Consider the following 20,000-nt stretch of genomic DNA (forward strand, 5'->3'; position numbering starts at 1 on the left):
ATTTGCTTTTGCATGAACTGGGGTAGACGCTCCATATTCATGCTCCATCTGGAAATACGTTAGCCGGTAAGGGACATACAGGACATACTGCTTCACCTTTCACGTTTTCTCTGTCACATGATAATCTCACAGCTGCTGCTAATGCTGCTAATGGGTATCGTAGCTTCCCGGCCCCGGCAAGTTTGAACAAGGAAACATGGAGGACCACACGTATTCAAAATCCATATTTCAGGAACAGGAGTCTTCTTCTACTTCGCCCAGAAAAAGAAAAAGGAAATTGAAAAGAGCAAGAGACCGACTTTTTGAAGCGTGAAGGCTACCGTAGCTGAAATACGTACTTTGAACTGCGTGGAGCGAGAGAGTAGATTGATATATGATCTCAACGCTAGACGGGAGAAATTCCCACACACTGGACCTTTAACTATTTTATTTATTGTCCCATTGTATGTTTTGTCTGTGGTGTCTGAAACAGTGTCATATTTCAAACCGTGCAACAAATTGACCTATGGGTACAAATAAAGGAACCTAATATTAATAATAATAATTTATACTTTATTAATGGGGAAATTACAAATGGGGTTTTCACTCTGTTGTTATTATTATACACATTATACATTATACATGCACTGACGAAAAGATGTCAGAGTGAGGGGGGGCTGCCTATGGAAAGGCGCCCCGAGCAGTTGGGGGTTCGATGCCTTGCTCAAGAGCACCTTGGCAGTGCCCAGGAGGTGAACTGGCACCTCTCCAGCTACCAGTCCACCACCATACTTTTGGTGGTGGACTCCCTACTGACTGAGCTACTGCCACCCCCCCGAAACTTGACCCTGTGTATGATTAGGTTGCAGATGAGTCGGGCTGATCTGATGTGATAGTTCTAAATCACTTTAATGTTTTTTTCCAGTAGAGACCGAAACATTCACATCAGAACATTTTGGAGAGAAATTGGGCAGAAAAGACGGACAGACAGAGAGGTCAGGTCTCTGCGGGTCTCTGTCCAATCAGGATCCAGAACTGTTCAGTAGGCGGATATATCCACATTGTTCCCGTGTGCAGAGTGATTTTGTCCTTTCAATCGGCACTCGCAATTACTGCTTGTGTCCTCATTTTCAGAGGCAATTTGTGTGTCTCCCGGTTTTTGAAAACCAAATGTTGGCAAGGTATGGCGCACGCCTTTTAAAAAAAAAAAGTAGTCAAAATATGTTTGCATTTCAGAACCTTAGGAAACGGACAGCGGCCGACACGAACACACACAGCTATTAACTGGATAATAAAGCCATAAAGTAGGCTATCTTTCAACTCAGGACAGCTCCACTTCTCACAGATACAGATAGGATTGGAGATGAAATGTTGAACTGACACGTAATCGGCATCAGCATCGTGGGAAATTAAGAATCAATGCCACCTGTCTAGTAGCCTAGGCCTAAACATGAATTAGTAGGCCTGGGCCTGGCTATCGATGTTACAAGAGAGCACACAGTAATGCACGTGCACGCACTGTATAGTGGGGGGATGGCGGGGGGTCGTTTTTCATCCGAGAGACGCTGTGATTGGTGGATAGGATATGGAGCAGGGGACTGACAGCGACATAACCAATCACACTATGACAGACGCTCCACTCAGCACCAACTGCAATGTTTAATTGTAAATGAATGTAGCCTACTGTTCTCCGTATCACCCAGCTCTAGTTCCAAGGTGTAAAACCAAACGATATAAAGACAGCTTTGTTCCAGCAGCAATCATACTGATGAACAAGCTGGGAGGAAAACTGCACAGCTTGCGCAGCCTGTGTTTGCGTCGGCCGTATTTGTTATTTTTTTATTACCTGAAGTAGTGGTCGAGGTCGACGGCCACGGCGGTGTGAGGCCGAGCGACGGCCACGGCTGTGCTGAGATCAGCTGACACCTGGAGGAGGCAGAAGGAGGGAGAGGAGGAGAGGGAGGAGGAGGAAGAGGAGGAGACAATGTTGTCCTCCGCCTGGACAGGAGTCAGGTACGCCGGGAGGTCGACGTTGGCCAGCAGACGGCCGTCACAGATGTTATACACAGCTGGAAGACACCGTCAAAGAAGAAACTGATGGGATCTTAAAGGCTAACAGCGGGGGGGACTGATGGGACCCTATTTTCCCATATTTTTTAAGTGACTGATGGGAACAACAATGGTTGAAATTGGTCCAGTATTAAGCAACACTAGAGAACTTTTCAGCTTCGGTCCCCCTACAGGTTGGAAGTGGAATTGTCCATTACCGTTACCATTACCATTATTCTTATGTCTCATTCGAATTACAGATCTGCTACCCGATCTGGCAAACTTGCACCAAAATAATGTACCTTAAAATAATGTTTCCAAAATCGTTTCAGTGGTTCATCAACTCGTAACAGGGTGAACTGCGCTTCTGCATTCGCTTTGCGGCCCTCTACCGGCTATAACCGCACGATGCAAGACATTACGACAGCGGTAATGGACAATTCCACTTCCAACCTGTAAGGGCACCGAAGAGGAAGAATTTCCTTTCCAATTGTTGCTTTGAGCAAGAAGGAAACAAGCTGCAATGTAACGTTAACGGGCAATAGCGCATCGTCACTTTGCGTCCACTAAAAGTTCTGTTTTTGCCGCTGACAGACTCAGATTATTATTCTAAGTGTCTGACAACATTATGAAAGGATCCCTACAGAGATAGACCTTTTATTTAAAGAGTAAGATCATTTTAGTTTACCATGAAACAGCCCCGAAATCCCCATCACCAAACCCACCAGACTCCATGTAAATAATCGGTACTTTTATCATCGTAAATCACACTTCATTCAAAGTGGACGGAAACAAAATAAAAACGTACAAAAGCCGTCTTGGTTCATTTTTTCAGTGTTCCAACAATCACCACTCTGGTTTGGTTGAAATAAACCCTTAATTCACCCATTTACATGTGGAGATATGCTGGCTCTATACACGCTAAAAGTACTGATTATTTACATGGAGTCTGGTGGAGATATGCTGGCTCTATACACGCTAAAAGTCCTGATTATTTACATGGAGTCTGGTGGAAATATGCTGGCTCTATACACGCTAAAAGTCCTGATTATTTACATGGAGTCTGGTGGAAATATGCTGGCTCTATACACGCTAAAAGTACTGATTATTTACATGGAGTCTGGTGGAAATATGCTGGCTCTATACACGCTAAAAGTCCTGATTATTTACATGGAGTCTGGTGGAAATATGCTGGCTCTATACACGCTAAAAGTCCTGATTATTTACATGGAGTCTGGTGGAAATATGCTGGCTCTATACACGCTAAAAGTCCTGATTATTTACATGGAATCTGGTGGAAATATGCTGGCTCTATACACGCTAAAAGTCCTGATTATTTACATGGAGTCTGGTGGAAATATGCTGGCTCTATACACGCTAAAAGTCCTGATTATTTACATGGAGTCTGGTGGAAATATGCTGGCTCTATACACGCTAAAAGTCCTGATTATTTACATGGAATCTGGTGGAAATATGCTGGCTCTATACACGCTAAAAGTACTGATTATTTACATGGAGTCTGGTGGTGTTTGGTGATGGTGAGATCAGGGCTGTTTCATGTTAAAAACTAAAATGATCTTGCTCTTTAACATAAAGGTCTATCTCTGTAGGGATAGTATTCATTTTGTCACCTATTTTTAATTTAGTCTTAGTCTTAGTCTTGTGCCAAGACTGTCCTTGTTAGTTTTAGTCATATTCCATAATGTTGTCAGACACTTAGAATAATAATCTGAGTCTGTCGGAGGCAAAAACAGACCTTTTAGTGGACGCTGACTGACTCGCCCTAGATGACAACATTGCCATTGACATAGTATGAGTATTAGAATGTACTGAGGATACAGATGAGTCCAGTGGAGTCGAGGATGAACAGGGTCTCCCTGCAGACGCAGTGGTGGACGGCCGTGTGTCTGTTGCCGTCAGTCAGCTCGATGCTGCAGCAGGACAACATCTGGGGCTCCGCCTCCGCCTGCTGCCACCGCAGCTGCAGCAGCCAATCACGGTTCAGCAGCACGCAGGCGCGGCCGGCAGCAAACGACAACACGCGCACCGAGTCCAGCTCACACACACCTGGAAACAAAGACTCAGTTAGGCAAAATTACACTGAGGGGGGATTGAACATATTTAAAAGGCACAACAGTGATGGCCCGTAAGCATCTCTGAAGTGCAAATAATGACGTTACCGACTGAATAAAGGTTATAATGAAAGGCTGTATTCATAATGTGGGACAGTTCAGATACAATACACCTTTTCTATAGGCTCAGTCTGCCTTGTAACCCTTGTGTTGTCCTACATTTGACCATGCACTGGCCGTCCTCCCGGCTCAAAACTAAAATCAACACTTTTTGTGATGTTTTTGTGTCTTTTTTTTTCAACACTTTTGGCGCTTTTTTCAATATTTTTTAGAGATGCACCGATTACAACTTTCTAGGCCGATTCTGACTCCTGGTGTGGGACATTCATACACGTCTAAAGAGCAATGTTAGAACCATTTCCTTCTTTTCACATCCAATATCCAACTAAAGAAATGTGATTTAGGTTTTTTGGTGTCGTCCCTCCACGCCCTACTTTCTCCTTGCAGGTGTTGCATATTGTAAACTTGTTATCTTCTGCACACACGCTGAAGAATTCCCAAACAGCTGACATGTTGCAGGTTAATTCACCAGGTTCCTACATGTGGAGAATAGCGCCGACGCACCTTCACACCGCGAGCGGGTACACGCCACACACGGCGGAAAAGTTGAGAGAAAGGAGAAAGAGAGCGTGCCGTGGCGTCCGTGCTGTGGCGTCCGTGCTGTGGCGTCCGTGCTGTGGCGTCCGTGCTGTGGCGTCCGTGCTGTGGCGTCCGTGTGTGCGTGCGTCCTTGAGAACTGTAACTGGTATAACTTATGTTGTCAGTTAATTGTAGCGTTGACCAGCATGAAATCACCATATGTCAGACTGACCTGCTGGTCGCCGGTCATGGCCGAGCACGTGAAAACCGGCCAATTCCGGTCACTCTATCGGTGCATCTCTAATATTTTTGGCACGTTTTTTGGACATTTAGCGCTCTTTTTACTACCATGTATAAACACCACTAACACCAACGTATTACCACGGGGGGGGGGGGGGGGTACCAGCCGTGCCCCACTTCTAGCGCCGCCCCTGCCAAAACAGGGGCAAGAATTGTCGGAAATTTTTTTAACGTTAAGTTTGATAACGTTGGTTGGTAGGGTAGAAATTTGGCGTAAACACCGGCGCCCGGATAGCTCAGTCGGTAGAGCGTGCGCCCATATATAGAGGTTTACTCCTCGACGCAGCTGGCTCAGGTTCGACTCCGACCTGCGGTCCTTTGCTGCATGTCATCCCCCCCCCCTCTCTCTCCCCTTTCATGTCTTCAGCTGTCCTGTCCAAATAAAGGCTGAAAATGCCCCCAAAAGAAATTTGGCGTAAACAGCATTACTAATCTTGAAACCTATTTTTTAGCGGAGTTCACTGAATGAATGTTGATGTTTCTGCGGTAACAGAACTTTTGCTCCGTTGACTTCCAGTCAAAGAGACGGAGAGTAAAATGACACAAAGTTGAAGTTGTTTTAAAACCCTAAAGATTCGGAAACATTTGGTGCTGGAGCCCCCAGAGGCTCCGTCCTCTCGCCCCTCCTGTGGTCCGACCTCTGAGGCTGCAGCGTGACCCCGATGACGGACGGCGGAGGCTACTCACCGTCATCCTGCTGCCTGGCGGTCTGCAGCAGGCGATCCGCGGGACATTCGGAGACGCAGAGCGCAGAAATGGAGGCCGAGCGCTCTGCCTCCACCTCCAGCAGCTTCAGGTCCCACTGAGATCCAACAGCCAGCAGTCTGAAGCCGCCACCGTTCACAGCCGCCTCCTCCCAGCAAAAACTACAACCAGAAGAAAAGTTTGATCAGCTTCTTTGACGGTACAAAGGCTGGAGGCACACAGTTGTCTAAAGCAGAGGGTACGTGTCCCCCTAGGGGTACTCTGGAGGACTGCGGGGGTACGTGTCCCCCTAGAGGTACTCTGGAGGACTGCAGGGGGTACGTGTCCCCCTAGAGGTACTCTGGAGGACTGCAGGGGGTACGTGTCCCCCTAGAGGTACTCTGGAGGACTGCAGGGGGTACGTGTCCCCCTAGAGGTACTCTGGAGGACTGCAGGGGGTACGTGTCCCCCTAGGGGTACTCTGGAGGACTGCAGGCAAGTACATCTCGCTGCAGTCTGCGGGAAGGTGGGGATTGACATCAAGCCCCGCCCACATCCAAGTCAGTCATTTTTTTTTTTTGCTTACGTCATTCCCCATTCGCTCTAACGGACCAAGACCGTTCTCTTAATACATCCATGACCAAGACAGCCTGGTAGAATTTTTTTACTATGAAGAAAATTATTTGGATAAATGACATGTTTTTTATTTTGAATCTTTTAATTTTATTTGAAAATTTTATATCTATAAATGTAAATGATCTGAAAGAAAACCAAATAGGCTAGTCACCAATTTAAAAATGACATGAAATTATATTTTAAAACTTTAAAAAAGGACTGACAAATAAGAAAGCCATCCGGACTCTGAACATTTACAATGCCTTACAACCTCTTTAATGTAAATGTAATGCGCCCCTTTTTCGTGTACGTATGTATGCATTTAATGTTTTCAATGTGTTTATGGATCTGTACTTGAATAATAAAGTTTTTTGCAGACAAAAAAAAAAAAAAAAAAAAAAGACAGCCTGGTAGAAGCTGATAGAGCCTCTTGATTCACATTAGATAAGAAACTGATGATGTAGGCTAAACAAACGATATTTCATGCAACAGTGAAGTTTTCATGTAGTTACTACTGATTTCTGATTTTGAAATAATATCCAAATTTGAAAAATGGGTCATTTTAAACCTTGTTAATATTGATGACAATGTGATCAAACGGAAAACGAGCCATATTTCATTTAATTTAGCCCTCAAAAGTAGAATGGTGTGTTGTTTCGTTATGGACTTTCATATTAACAGCAAGAATTCAGTCACAACCAAATGTACAAAGGGGCGATTTTGCTTTAACAATTAACAGGTGAACCAGAAGCATACAGGGGAAACTCCAAAAATTAGAATATTGTGCAAAAGTTCATTTATTTCAGTAATTCAACTTAAAAGGTAAAACTAATTATATAGACTTATTACATGCAAAGCGAGATATTTCAAGCCTGTATTTGTTATCATTTTGATGACTATGGCTTACAGTTTATGAAAACCCTCAGAAAATTTGAATATTGTGAAAAGGTTCAATATTTTAGGCTCAAAGTGTCCCACTCTAATCAGCTAATTAATCCAAAACCCCTACAAAGGGTTCCTGAGTCTTTAAATGGTCTCAGTCTGGTTCAGTAGAATTCACAATCATGCGAGATGCTCCTCGGATATTACCTGCACAGTAACACACCTGATCTAAGTATTTCAAAAGGTCGAACACACATACAGATGTCTAGATACAGTAAAATCGCTACGTGATTACCGTTATATCCGAGGGTTGAAGTTGCATTTTAACGGGGCAGTGCAAGTTGCTGCTGTGGTTTAGCTGAAGCTAACGCAGCCTGAGCTTTCACGTTACAATATAAAAGGTGTTGAGCGTTGACTTAGCTAGCACGCAAACAGTTCATTTACATGTCTACGAGCATGTTAGCAAACTACACCAAAAGACAAATACTGAGGAATATTGATAGAAAGCAGGGGGAACGAGTAGGCTACTTCCATACTTTTTAGCATTGGCTAATTAGCAACCTGCCTTCCATCAGATGTAGCTTCCGAGCTAGCTAGCAGCTAGCCCCAGAAGCTCATGAAAACAAGGCTTTCACCGGAGCAGTCTTACGTTATTTCCGAACCACTCTTTTCGTTTCAAAGTCGGAAATCAAATGAACGAAAAAGTACACGGGCCCAATTACAGTTCACTGTTGTTGCATGAAATGTCGTTTGTGTTTAGCTTACATCAGTTTCTGACATCTAATGTGAAACAAGAGGATATGAGGTTTGCTACCGTCTTGGTCCGTTCGAGCCATAGACTGACTTGATGTCCAGCCCCGCTTCCCGCAGACTGCAGCGAGATGCTCCTCACTGCAGGGGGTACGTGTCCCCCTAGGGGTACTCTGGAGGACTGCAGGGGGTACGTGTCCCCCTAGAGGTACTCTGGAGGACTGCAGGGGGTACGTGTCCCCCTAGGGGTACTCTGGAGGACTGCAGGGGGTACGTGTCCCCCTAGAGGTACTCTGGAGGACTGCAGAGGGTACGTGTCCCCCTAGGGGTACTCTGGAGGACTGCAGGGGGTACGTGTCCCCCTAGGGGTACTCTGGAGGACTGCAGGGGGTACGTGTCCCCCTAGAGGTACTCTGGAGGACTGCAGAGGGTACGTGTCCCCCTAGGGGTACTCTGGAGGACTGCAGGGGGTACGTAACGATTTTTTGCTAAATGTTTTTCAGTTCCAAGGCTGTAGTTACTTCTACTGTCTTTTTTCTCTCCAAGTTTGATACTTTTTATAAAGTTTTTGTCTCTGTTTTTGAAGTTTGTCACCTTTTTTGGAAGGTTTTGTCGTTTATTTTGACCTATTCTTGCCTTTCTTCATCACTTTTTTCTACCGTCTTTTTCTTTCTTCGAAGTTTTCGTCCCTTTTGTCTCCCTAGTGTTGCCTTCCTTCTTTCTACTGCCTTTTTTTGAAGTATTTGTTACTATTTTCGACCTATTCTTGCCTTCCTTCCTTCTTTCTACTGTCTTTTTTAAGGTTTTGTCTCCTTTCTCCATCATCATCTAAATGTTCTCCAGGTCCAAGGCTGTAGTTTAGTAAATCTATCGCTGACTTCGCATCGAGACTTCTTTTTTCTACCAAAAATTATTCGTGCTGGTTAGGGGGTACATGGCTTAAAAACAACTGTTCAAAGGGGGAACATTATTGAAAAAAAGCTTGAGAACCTCTGGTCTGAAATATCCTTATACAGAATTGTTCTTGAAAGCATCATACTTTCATTAATGACCTCCGTCTTTGTTTTTTCTTTTAACTTTGCTTAAAATTTTTTTAAGTGGCTACAAACACAACCACATTTCATCTAGGGCTGCACAATTATTCGCAATTTTATCAAAATTGTAATATGTAATAGTGCAATATTCATACATGTTCCTGATGATACTTACAGACTTTTACTTAAGTAACATTTTCATGAGAAGCAGTGGCAGCAAAAAACTGTCCTGTCCTGTTAGTAGTGTCCTGAGGAGTGTAGGACAGTCAGACACTGTCAGTGTCTGACTGTCTCGGGACAGTCATGGGAGTTCCCGGGCAGTGTCTGACTGTCCCGGGACAGTCATGGGAGTCACAGGACAGTGTCTGACTGTCCCGGGACAGTCATGGGAGTCACAGGGCAGTGTCTGACTGTCCCGGGACAGTCATGGGAGTCACAGGACAGTGTCTGACTGTCCCGGGACAGTCATGGGAGTCACAGGACAGTGTCTGACTGTCCCGGGACAGTCATGGGAGTCACAGGGCAGTGTCTGACTGTCCCGGGACAGTCATGGGAGTCACAGGACAGTGTCTGACTGTCCCGGGACAGTCATGGGAGTCACAGGACAGTGTACAGGACAGTGTCTGACTGTCCCGGGACACTACTCAGGACACTACTAACAGGACAGGACAGGTTTTGCTGCCACTGCTGCTGATTTTCACTGCACTTTAAAGTGTAACTGTCATTTTTTTCTTTTATTTCGTGCTGCCTTTTATGTTCAATTCAATGTCCAATTTGTTCACTAAGAATGTTGGAGACAAATTTGGCAGAAAAGACGGACAGACAGAGGGGCCAGGTCTCTGCGGGTCTCTGTCCAATCAGGATCCAGAACTGCTCAGTAGGCGGATAAATCCACATTGTTCCCGTGTGCAGAGTGATTTTGTTTAAAGTCCTTTCAATCGGCACTCACATTTGCTGCTTGTGTCCTCATTTTCAGAGGCAATGTGTGTGTTTCCATTTTGATTAACAGAACACAAAAACAGCTTCTACAACTTCTACATACTGCTCCATGTTGGATTACTGAACTTTTAAAGCCAGCATTTAAGTTAGCTAAATAAACGGTTACCTGTCATCTGTTTTAAATCCAACAACACGCAATTTGTTGTATTTCAGCAGAATACTGAAAGCAGCAGCACTTCAATATCCTATCTGTTTATTTATCACAAGTTATCGCGATATTCAACAACGTTAGCGCATATTTTCCAACTTGTACTTGTAACGGAGTATTTGTACAGTGTGGTATAAGTACTTTTACTGAAGTAAAGGATGTGACTACTTTTTCCACCGCTCCCCCACAGCGACGCGGAGGGATACCAAACACTATTCTGCAGAAACAGACAGGACTCACTCAGCGTAGCAGCCGTCCACTGCGGCCGGGGGAGCGTCTCTGTCCGCCGGGTTCCAGACCACCAGGCGGCCGCGGAGCCCCAGACATCCGAGCAGCGAGCCTCCGGGAGCCAGCTCAGCTTTCTGGATGCCCGCTACCTCTCCACAGTGCTGGTTCTCCGGAATCACAGACACCTCTATGGAGCTACTCTCTAACATCTTCACACGTTCAATTACACGACTTACGGAGACATTTCTGCAGAAAAAAACAATCAATTAAACGCCTTTAAACAGCGACGGGAACCAACAAAGTTTGGACATTTCTTTCCTGTCATGTAAACAGCCGCTGGTTCCGGGGGGGTCACATGTCCTGTCTGCTCCCTGTCAGCTGACCAAATCTGACCAATAGAAGAACGGTTAAAAAAAACAAAGTCGACTTAATCGAAAGACGATAAGATGACGTAGTAGAGAGTATAAACATAGATGTAAAGGTAAGAAATGTTTCAAACAATCAGCAAAACATTATCATTTTTCATTAGTTTTAATATATACAGACATGTACATTTAGTCTCTTTTCTCGGTCCTCCATAACATAACGTGTCTACTAAATTAAGAGCTTCAGATCTTATAATAATAATAATAATAATAATAATAATAATAATAATAATAATAATGTTTGTTGTGTGTGTATACCAGAGTCTGTAGAAAATTATATATATATATATATATATATATATATATATATATATATATATATATATATATACATGTTTTTCTCTGTTGTTAATGTTTATGTGTCTGTTACATTAAAAAAAATCTATAAAAATCAATTAATTATTATTTATTTAATTAATTAATATTGAATAAAATCACGATCATATATATATATATATATATATATATATATATATATATATATATATATATATATATATATATATATATGAATAGCCAAATGTAGCTTTTTTGCGATAATGACATGAGACATTGGTACACTTATTTTAGGGCTGCTATTATTCTGGGATGTTTTGGTCAAACGCAAAACAAAATGCATGTTAAAACAGACTATAAGAGTGTCATCCCTGTTATTGATTACATAGACGAACTACCGAAATAATGTATTAACCTTGTGTTTTTATTGGGTAAATATCATTTCAAACATCCAAACCATGAATAAGATACTATTATTTGACTATAACTCCTTCTTTGAGTCTCTGAAATGAAGGAAATGTTAAATATACGATTTATCAGAATCAGAAATCAGAATCAGAAAAGCTTCATTGCCAAGTATGTTTTTTACACATACAAGGAATTTGTTCTGGTGTTGTAGGTGCATGTCACATTCTCTAAAATAAGTTAAACAAACAGCTTAAACAGAACAAACAATATAAGTATAAATATATATACACAGAATGTATTAAAAATAAGAGAGTAAGAGTTAAGATAAAAAGAGCAGATTAAGTACAGTGACATGAGGAGCCAGAGGTGGGGTGTGGAGAGAGTCAGGGTGGTTTCCGGGCCTTGTTAATAAGGTTAGTGGTGGAGAGGAAAAACTGTTTATGTGGTGTGAGGTCTTGGTCCTGATGGACCTCAGCCTCCTGCCAGAGGGGAGTGGCTCAAAGAGCTTGTGTCCGGGGTGGGAGGGGTCAGCCACAATCTTTCCAGCACGCTTCAGAGTCCTGGTGGCGTAAAGGTCCTGGAGCGGCGGCAGATTGCAGCCAATCACCTTCTCAGCTGACCGAATGACACGCTGCAGTCTGCCCTTGTCCTTGGCTGTGGCAGCAGCGTACCAGATGGTGATGGAGGATGTGAGGATGGACTCAATGATGGATTTATTGGATGGAGTTTGGTGAGGTTTTAACGTTAGTCAGATAAGATAAGATAAGATAAGCCTTTATTGTCTCCTACAGTATTGGAGAAATTCATCTTGGGCATTCGAGAGAAACAAAATGGCGACACATCGCACATAAACACACAATAAACATACAGTTAAGCTACATAGAAACATATCATGATCATACATTATCTCATCCACTGCTTCAATGAACATCTAATAACCACACACAATCATGCAATGATGTACAATGATAGGGTACAATATATATATATATATATATATATATATATATATATATATTGTACCCTATCATTGCACATCCTATAACCATTATGTTAGTACCACAAGTTTTATTTAGTAGTATTAGTCACACATACATCACTGCAGCCAATACACACAAACACACACACACACACACACACACACACACACACACAGGTTTATGGCACTATCTTTGTGGGGACCCGTCATTGACATAATGCATTCCCTAGCCCCTTACCCTAACCTTAACCATCACCACTAAATGTCTAACCTTAACCCTTACCCTCACCCTAACCATAACCTAATTCTAACCCTAATCCTAAAACCAAGTCTTAACCCTCAAACAGACCTTTAAAGTTGTGGGGTCCAGCATTTTGGCCCCACAAAGCTGTCCGGACCCCACAAGTATTCTGGACTCCCGGTTTTTGGACCCCATGAATATAGTTAAACAAGAACACACACACACACACACACACACACACACACACACACACACACACACACACACACACACACAATGTTTCACACGTGTTTTTATGTGAGTACGTGAACCCAAAGTTACGCCCTTGTCTGTATGTATTTGTTATATATTGTTGTTTAATAAACTTTGTTAAAAAGGATTGCATCATAGCTTGATCAGTCATCGATTGTTTTTCCCTTAAAACCAAAAAACATCGGAAGCGGAAGCGAGACGGAGACGCTCATTGGCTGCGATCAAATCCGCAGCTCTCTATACGACTTCATGTTTGAGTTTACTGGAGTAGTACCTATGAGTAGTACTGTATACTGGATGTACTTCCTGGTGAGATAGACATCTGCTAAAGCTGCGCGCTGCTCTCCTCTAACCGTCAGTTTGTCAGCTGTTTTCCTGCCAAAGTCACAGTTACACTCGGTCCCGTTTATTATTATTATTATGGCGTTTTCTAAAGAATGGAAGTCGTGTTGAGCCTTGTGTCGTTAACTGCCACCAAGGTTTTACAGTTTTCTGGACTTGTCGACAACAGGAATGTCCTGAAGACTAAAAAGATGGAGGAGAAAGCGTTAGAAGTGTACGGTGAGTGGAGCTCCAAACAGGCCTAATGTTACTGCTGTGTAACGTGATTGTTAGCAAAGTTATCGAAGTTAGGTAAACCTGGAGGTCGCCGAACACTTTAATGGTATTCAATAAAGTACTCATTACTTTATGAAGTAGTTAGCTAGTTGTGACAGGTTGCCATATTGAAGGCGAAGTTAAATATACGATTTATCGGAAGGAGTTTGGCGAGGTGTTAACGTTACTCAACCACGGCACGTATTTTTATTTTAGTACGTAAACCAGAACTTTTCTTTACTGAAACAGAACTTTCCTGAATGGAGTTTAGTGTGGTTGGAGTAAATGGCAAATTTTGGGACATTATAGTGTATAATAGCTGTTTTATTTAATGGCGTTTGGAGAGGTTGTAGTAAAAGGAACATATGGCCAGTCCTGGTATTGAACTAAAATAGATGATTCTCTAAATGGAGTTTGGTGTGTGTGTTTGTAGTGAACGGGTCATATTGAGATAAATACTCAAACCGAACTCAAATACATGGTTTTCTGAATGGAGTTTGGTTTGATTAGAGTACGTGACACATTTTTAGGATGAAATAGCACATAATAGCTGATTTCTTGAATGGAGTTTGGTGAGGTTGCACTGTTGCAGCGAAAATCACAAATCACAAATTGCGATTAGCACTGAAACATAACTCAAATAAATGGGTTTTGTGAATGGAGTTTGGTTTGATCTTATCCATGAATCATCATACAGTATTCTAATATTCTATTTAATTTTGATTAGTTATTAGCTCATCATCAGTGCGTTCATTTTGAAGTTATACAACTATCTTTGCAGGGTGACACCAAGTTACATTTTATCACACAATGCAAACACTTTCCATATATTTATATTAATATTAAATTATAGAAGTTAAAAAGATCGTTCCAGCTTAAGTTTATTTTTTTTTTTTTTAGTTCGTTTCAGTGGAATAGTTTTAGACACTTATTTGTTACTGCTTACTGTCTAGTTTTAGACTTTTATAACCTTCATTCATTCATTCAGGGAGGGCCATTGAGAGCAAGCTCTCTTTTTCAACAACGCTCTGATTACAACACAAATACAAAGAAAAAAAGAAATAAAAACTATCTCAAAAACTACAGTGGGCCTACAAATAAATAATCTGATCATAAAACAAAAACCCCAAATTACAATATGAAAAAAACCCAACAACAATCGAGGAACAATCACAAAATGACAAATGAGAATCACTGATGTCGGTGAATAAGAAAGACTTAACGCTCCTGTTGTCTTCGGGTCAAATCTGACCCATTTCCAAAAAGTTTCTATATCAGAAATTTGGGTTTCTTTCAATCAAATTTTAAAAGAAAATAACGTGGATGGTTTCGTACGACGCTCTTCACAAGTTAAATAAATGATCAGTTCACTACTTTCATTGAATTTGGGTGTTTTAGTCAATTTTGCTAGTCTGGCTATCACCAGACCGAGCTCAATCTTTTCAGATTGAACATTAGTCTGGGGAGTCTGCTCTGGATTTTCTACTGAACAAGAGGCGGGATCAACGGGCATAGTTCAGATGCCTCTGTACGCAATTGGATAGTCCTTCAACCAATCAGACCAACGATCTGGGTGACGTAGCAGCGAAAGCGGCATCAATGGGTTGCTGCGCTTTGGTGGCCGTCATGTTGAATGTAAACAAGAAACTACTTGGTCGCTTCTCTATCGTCATCGTGTTAAACCCGCCAATAGCGCTCCAGGTGGATTAGCCAGTTTGTGATTGGTCCCCGCAGATTTGTAACACAAGCAGGATAAAAAGATGTACAGGTTTCCAGCCTGAGCTGCAGGGAGAAATCAAATTGCCGGCAGATCAGGCTGGGTTTACCCAGTCGTTAATTTTAGAGCATGTAAAGAAAATTTGATAATAGAGCGTTGAAAAATGTAGGAAATGTTCTTCAAAAAAGTGACAAAAACATCGGAAAAAATTATTAAAAACTTGGAAAAAAGGGACAAAAATATCGGGAAAAACGCCAGGAAAAGTGACAAAAACATGAGAGAAGCTTACAAAAACGTCAAAAAAGCCCAGAAAAACATCGACAGAAACTTGACAACAGTGTCGAAAAAGACGCCCAAAAGCCACATTTTAACATTTTGACCCAGAAAAACAAAAAGTTGCATGTTAGTCGACGCAGAAGACAACACGAGGGTTGATTTGAGTTGTAGTAAACAAACGTCCTGTGGTTTAGGGCTGCAACTAACGATTATTTTCATAGTCGATTAATCCGTCGATTACTTTCTCGATTAATCGATTAGTTGTTTGATCTATAAAAATGTCAAAACATGGTGAAAAATGTGGATCAGAGTTTCCAAAAGCCTAAAATAACGTCCTCAAATGTCTTGTGTTGTCCAAAACTCAAAGATATTCAGTTTACTGTCACAGAGGAGAGAAGAAACTAGAAGATATTCACATTTAACAAGCTGGAATCAGAGAAATCTGATTTTTTTTTTTTTTTTATAAAAAAAAATGACTCAAACTGATTAATCGATTATCAAAATAGTTGGCGATTAATGTAATAGTTGACAACTAATCGATTCATCGTTGCACCTCTAATGTGGTCCCCCCCCCCCCCCTCTCTTTTAATCAGACGTGATTCGATCGATCCGGGACCCGGAGAAGCCCAACACCCTGGAGGAGCTGGACGTGGTGACGGAGAAATGCGTGGAGGTCCGGGAGCTCGGAGAAGACGAGTACCTCATCATCATCAAGTTCTCCCCGACCGTCCCTCACTGCTCTCTGGCTACTCTGATCGGTGAGTCACCTCTGCTGAGAACGCCACAGCACATTAGCGCTGGAGCCAGAGGCGTAATTTACAGAACTAATCAATCCTGGACAGTGCAACCCACCCCCAAAAACCTTATAGGATATCCTTAAAGGTCCAGTGTGTAACGTGTTTAGTTGTTCATTATCAAAATCGGCGTTGGCCGTTCACAAGGGCTGTGTATTGGCAAGAATCTGACGATACGATACGTATCACGATTCAATATATTGCAATATATTTCGATACTGTGCGTAAGGCGATATATTGGGATTTTTTTGCTCTCTGGCTACTCTGATCGGTGAGTCAACTCGGCTGAGAACGCCACAGCACATTAACGCCTATTTTTACATCTACAAAAACGTCTACTACGGAGCCATAACGTGAGCTACAAGGTAATGGAGCCTTTTATACATTGTCGTGTTTCTTTAGAAATAAACAACGGACAAATAGAGTCTTTAAACTCTTCAGATGTAAAGTTATTCTCTGTCAAAGTGACGTCAAAATGAATGGCAGTCAATGGGATGCTAACGGGAGGTGATGGCTTGGTAGCCTCGAAATCTCCCCATAGGAGCTACGCTTTCCAGATGCTCGCTTACCCCCTTGGTTACAACCCCCCCCCCATCCCAAATAACTAAACTGGATGGTGCAACCCACCCCCTAAAACCTTGATAGCATTTCCTTAACATAAATGAAGACATTTGCACCATAAATTCATACAGAAAATACACAAACTGTTTCAGAAACATTCACCAGAATGCAGAAAATGAAGTGTTTGATGCTCAAAATTTCTTTTTTTGCTCAAAAGTAGAGATCTTAACAACCCCCACCCCTCCAATGTCAAACCCAAAGTTACACCCTTGGCTGTAACGATACATCAATTTGGGTAAATGTAGTGTATATCCACGACATTCCACTTGCGGGAGCGCTCCCGTTGCCGCCGGAAATTCAGCCTTATATCCTTTTTCGGCCGGATGTCCGTTACCTTCCTCTTTCTTTGTGTTGTTCTAAACCCGGTTAAATACACTGAGTTACGTCCCATTGATAGTTCAATATGTGGCAGACAAATAGAAAAGAGAAAAGATGAGGCAACAACAGGAGGAGGAAGGACAAAAGAGACAGCAGGATCGCAGGAGATGAAAGTGAGGGTTTGACGAGGCAGATGAAGACGACAAAAAAAAAAGGTGAAATGTTGGGGGTTGGTATCGATCGCAGGCCCCTGAAATGAATCAAATCGGAATCGTGACTGGCTAGTAGTCCTTCACTAGCTACTGTCAGGGCACGCCCTCATACTCTGCTCCTGACTGGCTAGTAGTCCTTACCTAGCTACTGTCAGGGCACGCCCTCATACTCTGCTCCTGACTGGCTAGTAGTCCTTACCTAGGTACTGTCAGGACACGCCCTCATACTCTGCTCCTGACTGGCTAGTAGTCCTTACCTAGGTACTGTCAGGACACGCCCTCATACTCTGCTTCTGACTGGCTAGTAGTCCTTACCTAGGTACTGTCAGGACACGCCCTCATACTCTGCTCCTGACTGGCTAGTAGTCCTTACCTAGGTACTGTCAGGGCACGCCTTCATACTCTGCTCCTGACTGGCTAGTAGTCCTTACCTAGCTACTGTCAGGTCACGCCCTCATACTCTGCTCCTGACTGGCTAGTAGTCCTTACCTAGCTACTGTCAGGGCACGCCCTCATACTCTGCTCCTGACTGGCTAGTAGTCCTTACCTAGCTACTGTCAGGGCACGCCCTCATACTCTGCTCCTGACTGGCTAGTAGTCCTTCACTAGCTACTGTCAGGGCACGCCCTCATACTCTGCTCCTGACTGGCTAGTAGTCCTTCACTAGGTACTGTCAGGGCACGCCCTCATACTCTGCTCCTGACTGGCTAGTAGTCCTTACCTAGCTACTGTCAGGGCACGCCCTCATACTCTGCTCCTGACTGGCTAGTAGTCCTTACCTAGGTACTGTCAGGACACGCCTTCATACTCTGCTCCTGACTGGCTAGTAGTCCTTACCTAGCTACTGTCAGGTCACGCCCTCATACTCTGCTTCTGACTGGCTAGTAGTCCTTACCTAGGTACTGTCAGGACACGCCTTCATACTCTGCTCCTGACTGGCTAGTAGTCCTTACCTAGGTACTGTCAGGACACGCCCTCATACGCTGCTTCTGACTGGCTAGTAGTCCTTACCCAGTCACTGCACATAAATATAATATTATACCGTGATAAAACTTGTGATTTACAGCCCTGAACACAAGGCCCATGAACCAGAAATAAAAAGCGACCAGGGTCTGAATGATCTCTACTTCTAAAAGGCTGATAAAACCAAAAAACATTTGGGTTTCTTGTCACATTTCAAAATGCTTTCAGCACACGCGCAGCCAGATGTCATCAGAGATGTCATGCCCCGTTTCTATTTCGAGTACTTTCAGGTTTATTCAGGGTTTTTCAGATCATTGCTGACGATGTCAGAAGCAGTAGACAGTAGACGTCGTAGAGGAGGCACACAACCTCAGAGCCGATGCCTTGATTCCAGCAAAGTTCAGATAAAAAAAAAAAAGATGTTTGTTGTATTTTTGGAGTTTCACTTTTTCTTGGCTTTCGCTGACATTTCATCTGAAATTCTGTTGAAACCAACAGACACGTCCAGCAGGGGGCGACTCCACCGGCTCCAAACAGAAGTCTGTTTCTGTAGAAGTCTCTGAGAACATGAGCTGATTTATTACCTCAGTAAACATTTTCATAATGACTTTATGGTCTCAGTCACTAGTTTCAAGTCTTCTTCAACACAGCATGATGCTCATTTAGTAAATGATGCTCCCATTAATTTTAAAACAGACAATAAAGCAGGAGATGATTTAGGACCTGTCAATCAGGACAGAGGCTTAGCAATGCTAACCATGCTAACACTGGGGACATTTAAATAGACCTCAACTAGTTTTTGGGCTGTTGTCTGTGTTTTCATCTCAAACTTTGACCCTCTCACTGTGTGTTTTCACTTCAGTAAACTTAACTGGAACAATTTGGTCGCCTAAAAATGCCTTGTTGTCTTTAGCACCTTGTCAACCAAGCTAGCTAGCTAGCTAGCGCTAAGTTTGCTAGTTTTCCGTTTACTGCCGTACATGCAGATGAACGGCTCCAGTACCTGGAGGTCGGTGTTTACCCGCCTGCACAACACCGGTGGATGACTCTCGCTGGCGACTTTCCCTCTTTAGCGTTTAGCTTAGCGCACTACACGACAGCGGCTTGGCCGCTTCATCCTCCTCAGCTCCACCCTTTTGTCCCGATAGGGTCACTCCTGGCTCCACACTGCCAAGATGGCGACGGCCCAAATACAAACTCAAGGCTTTAAAACGGCAGTCCACAAACCAATTTTCACAGTTCATTATATAAGGAGGAGGTAATATATTCAGGTCTGTCTGTCTGTCTGTCTGTCTGTCTGTCTCTGTGTCTGTCTGTCTGTCTCTGTGTCTGTCTGTCTTTGTGTGTCTGTCTGTCTCTGTGTCTGTCTGTCTTGTCTGTCTGTCTGTTTTGTCTGTCTGTCTGTCTCTGTGTCTGTCTGTTTCTGTCTGTCTGTCTGTCTTAAGTGTAACTTACTGTGGGAATAAAATGCTTTTCTGATTCTGATTTGATGAAATTCAGAAACCGTTAGAAGTTGAGTCGATCACTTCAGTGTATATATAT

At 42.9% G+C, this 20,000-nt stretch overlaps 3 protein-coding genes across 5 annotated transcripts in view; 1 reads left to right on the forward strand and 2 right to left on the reverse strand.

Moving 5' to 3' along the window:
• The window catches only part of spg11 (SPG11 vesicle trafficking associated, spatacsin), a 60,910-nt gene extending 50,152 nt beyond the window's left edge, over positions 1-10,758 (reverse strand). For 2 of the 3 annotated variants that reach the window (XM_036003606.1, XM_036003605.1), the window contains exons 1-4: positions 10,392-10,758; positions 5,727-5,905; positions 3,868-4,095; positions 1,826-2,048 (exon numbers count right to left, since the gene is read on the reverse strand). In XM_036003606.1, coding sequence (XP_035859499.1) covers positions 1,826-2,048; positions 3,868-4,095; positions 5,727-5,905; positions 10,392-10,588 — 827 coding nt within the window. In that variant the 5' untranslated portion in view covers positions 10,589-10,758. The remainder of the gene's footprint in view (positions 1-1,825; positions 2,049-3,867; positions 4,096-5,726; positions 5,906-10,391) is intronic. The other variant, XM_036003607.1, reaches the window with a different exon arrangement.
• LOC116036403 (NLR family CARD domain-containing protein 3-like) overlaps positions 1-20,000 on the reverse strand; it is a 1,020,880-nt gene that overhangs the window by 68,752 nt on the left and 932,128 nt on the right. The gene's annotated exons all lie outside the window — the stretch shown is intronic.
• The window catches only part of ciao2a (cytosolic iron-sulfur assembly component 2A), a 17,182-nt gene continuing 10,389 nt past the window's right edge, over positions 13,208-20,000 (forward strand). Inside the window, exons 1-2 of the mRNA XM_031279688.2 lie at positions 13,208-13,521; positions 16,144-16,308. Coding sequence (XP_031135548.1) covers positions 13,398-13,521; positions 16,144-16,308 — 289 coding nt within the window. The 5' untranslated portion in view covers positions 13,208-13,397. The remainder of the gene's footprint in view (positions 13,522-16,143; positions 16,309-20,000) is intronic.

The sequence above is a fragment of the Sander lucioperca genome, chromosome 7, assembly GCF_008315115.2.
Source record: "Sander lucioperca isolate FBNREF2018 chromosome 7, SLUC_FBN_1.2, whole genome shotgun sequence".
Lineage (NCBI taxonomy): Eukaryota > Metazoa > Chordata > Actinopteri > Perciformes > Percidae > Sander > Sander lucioperca.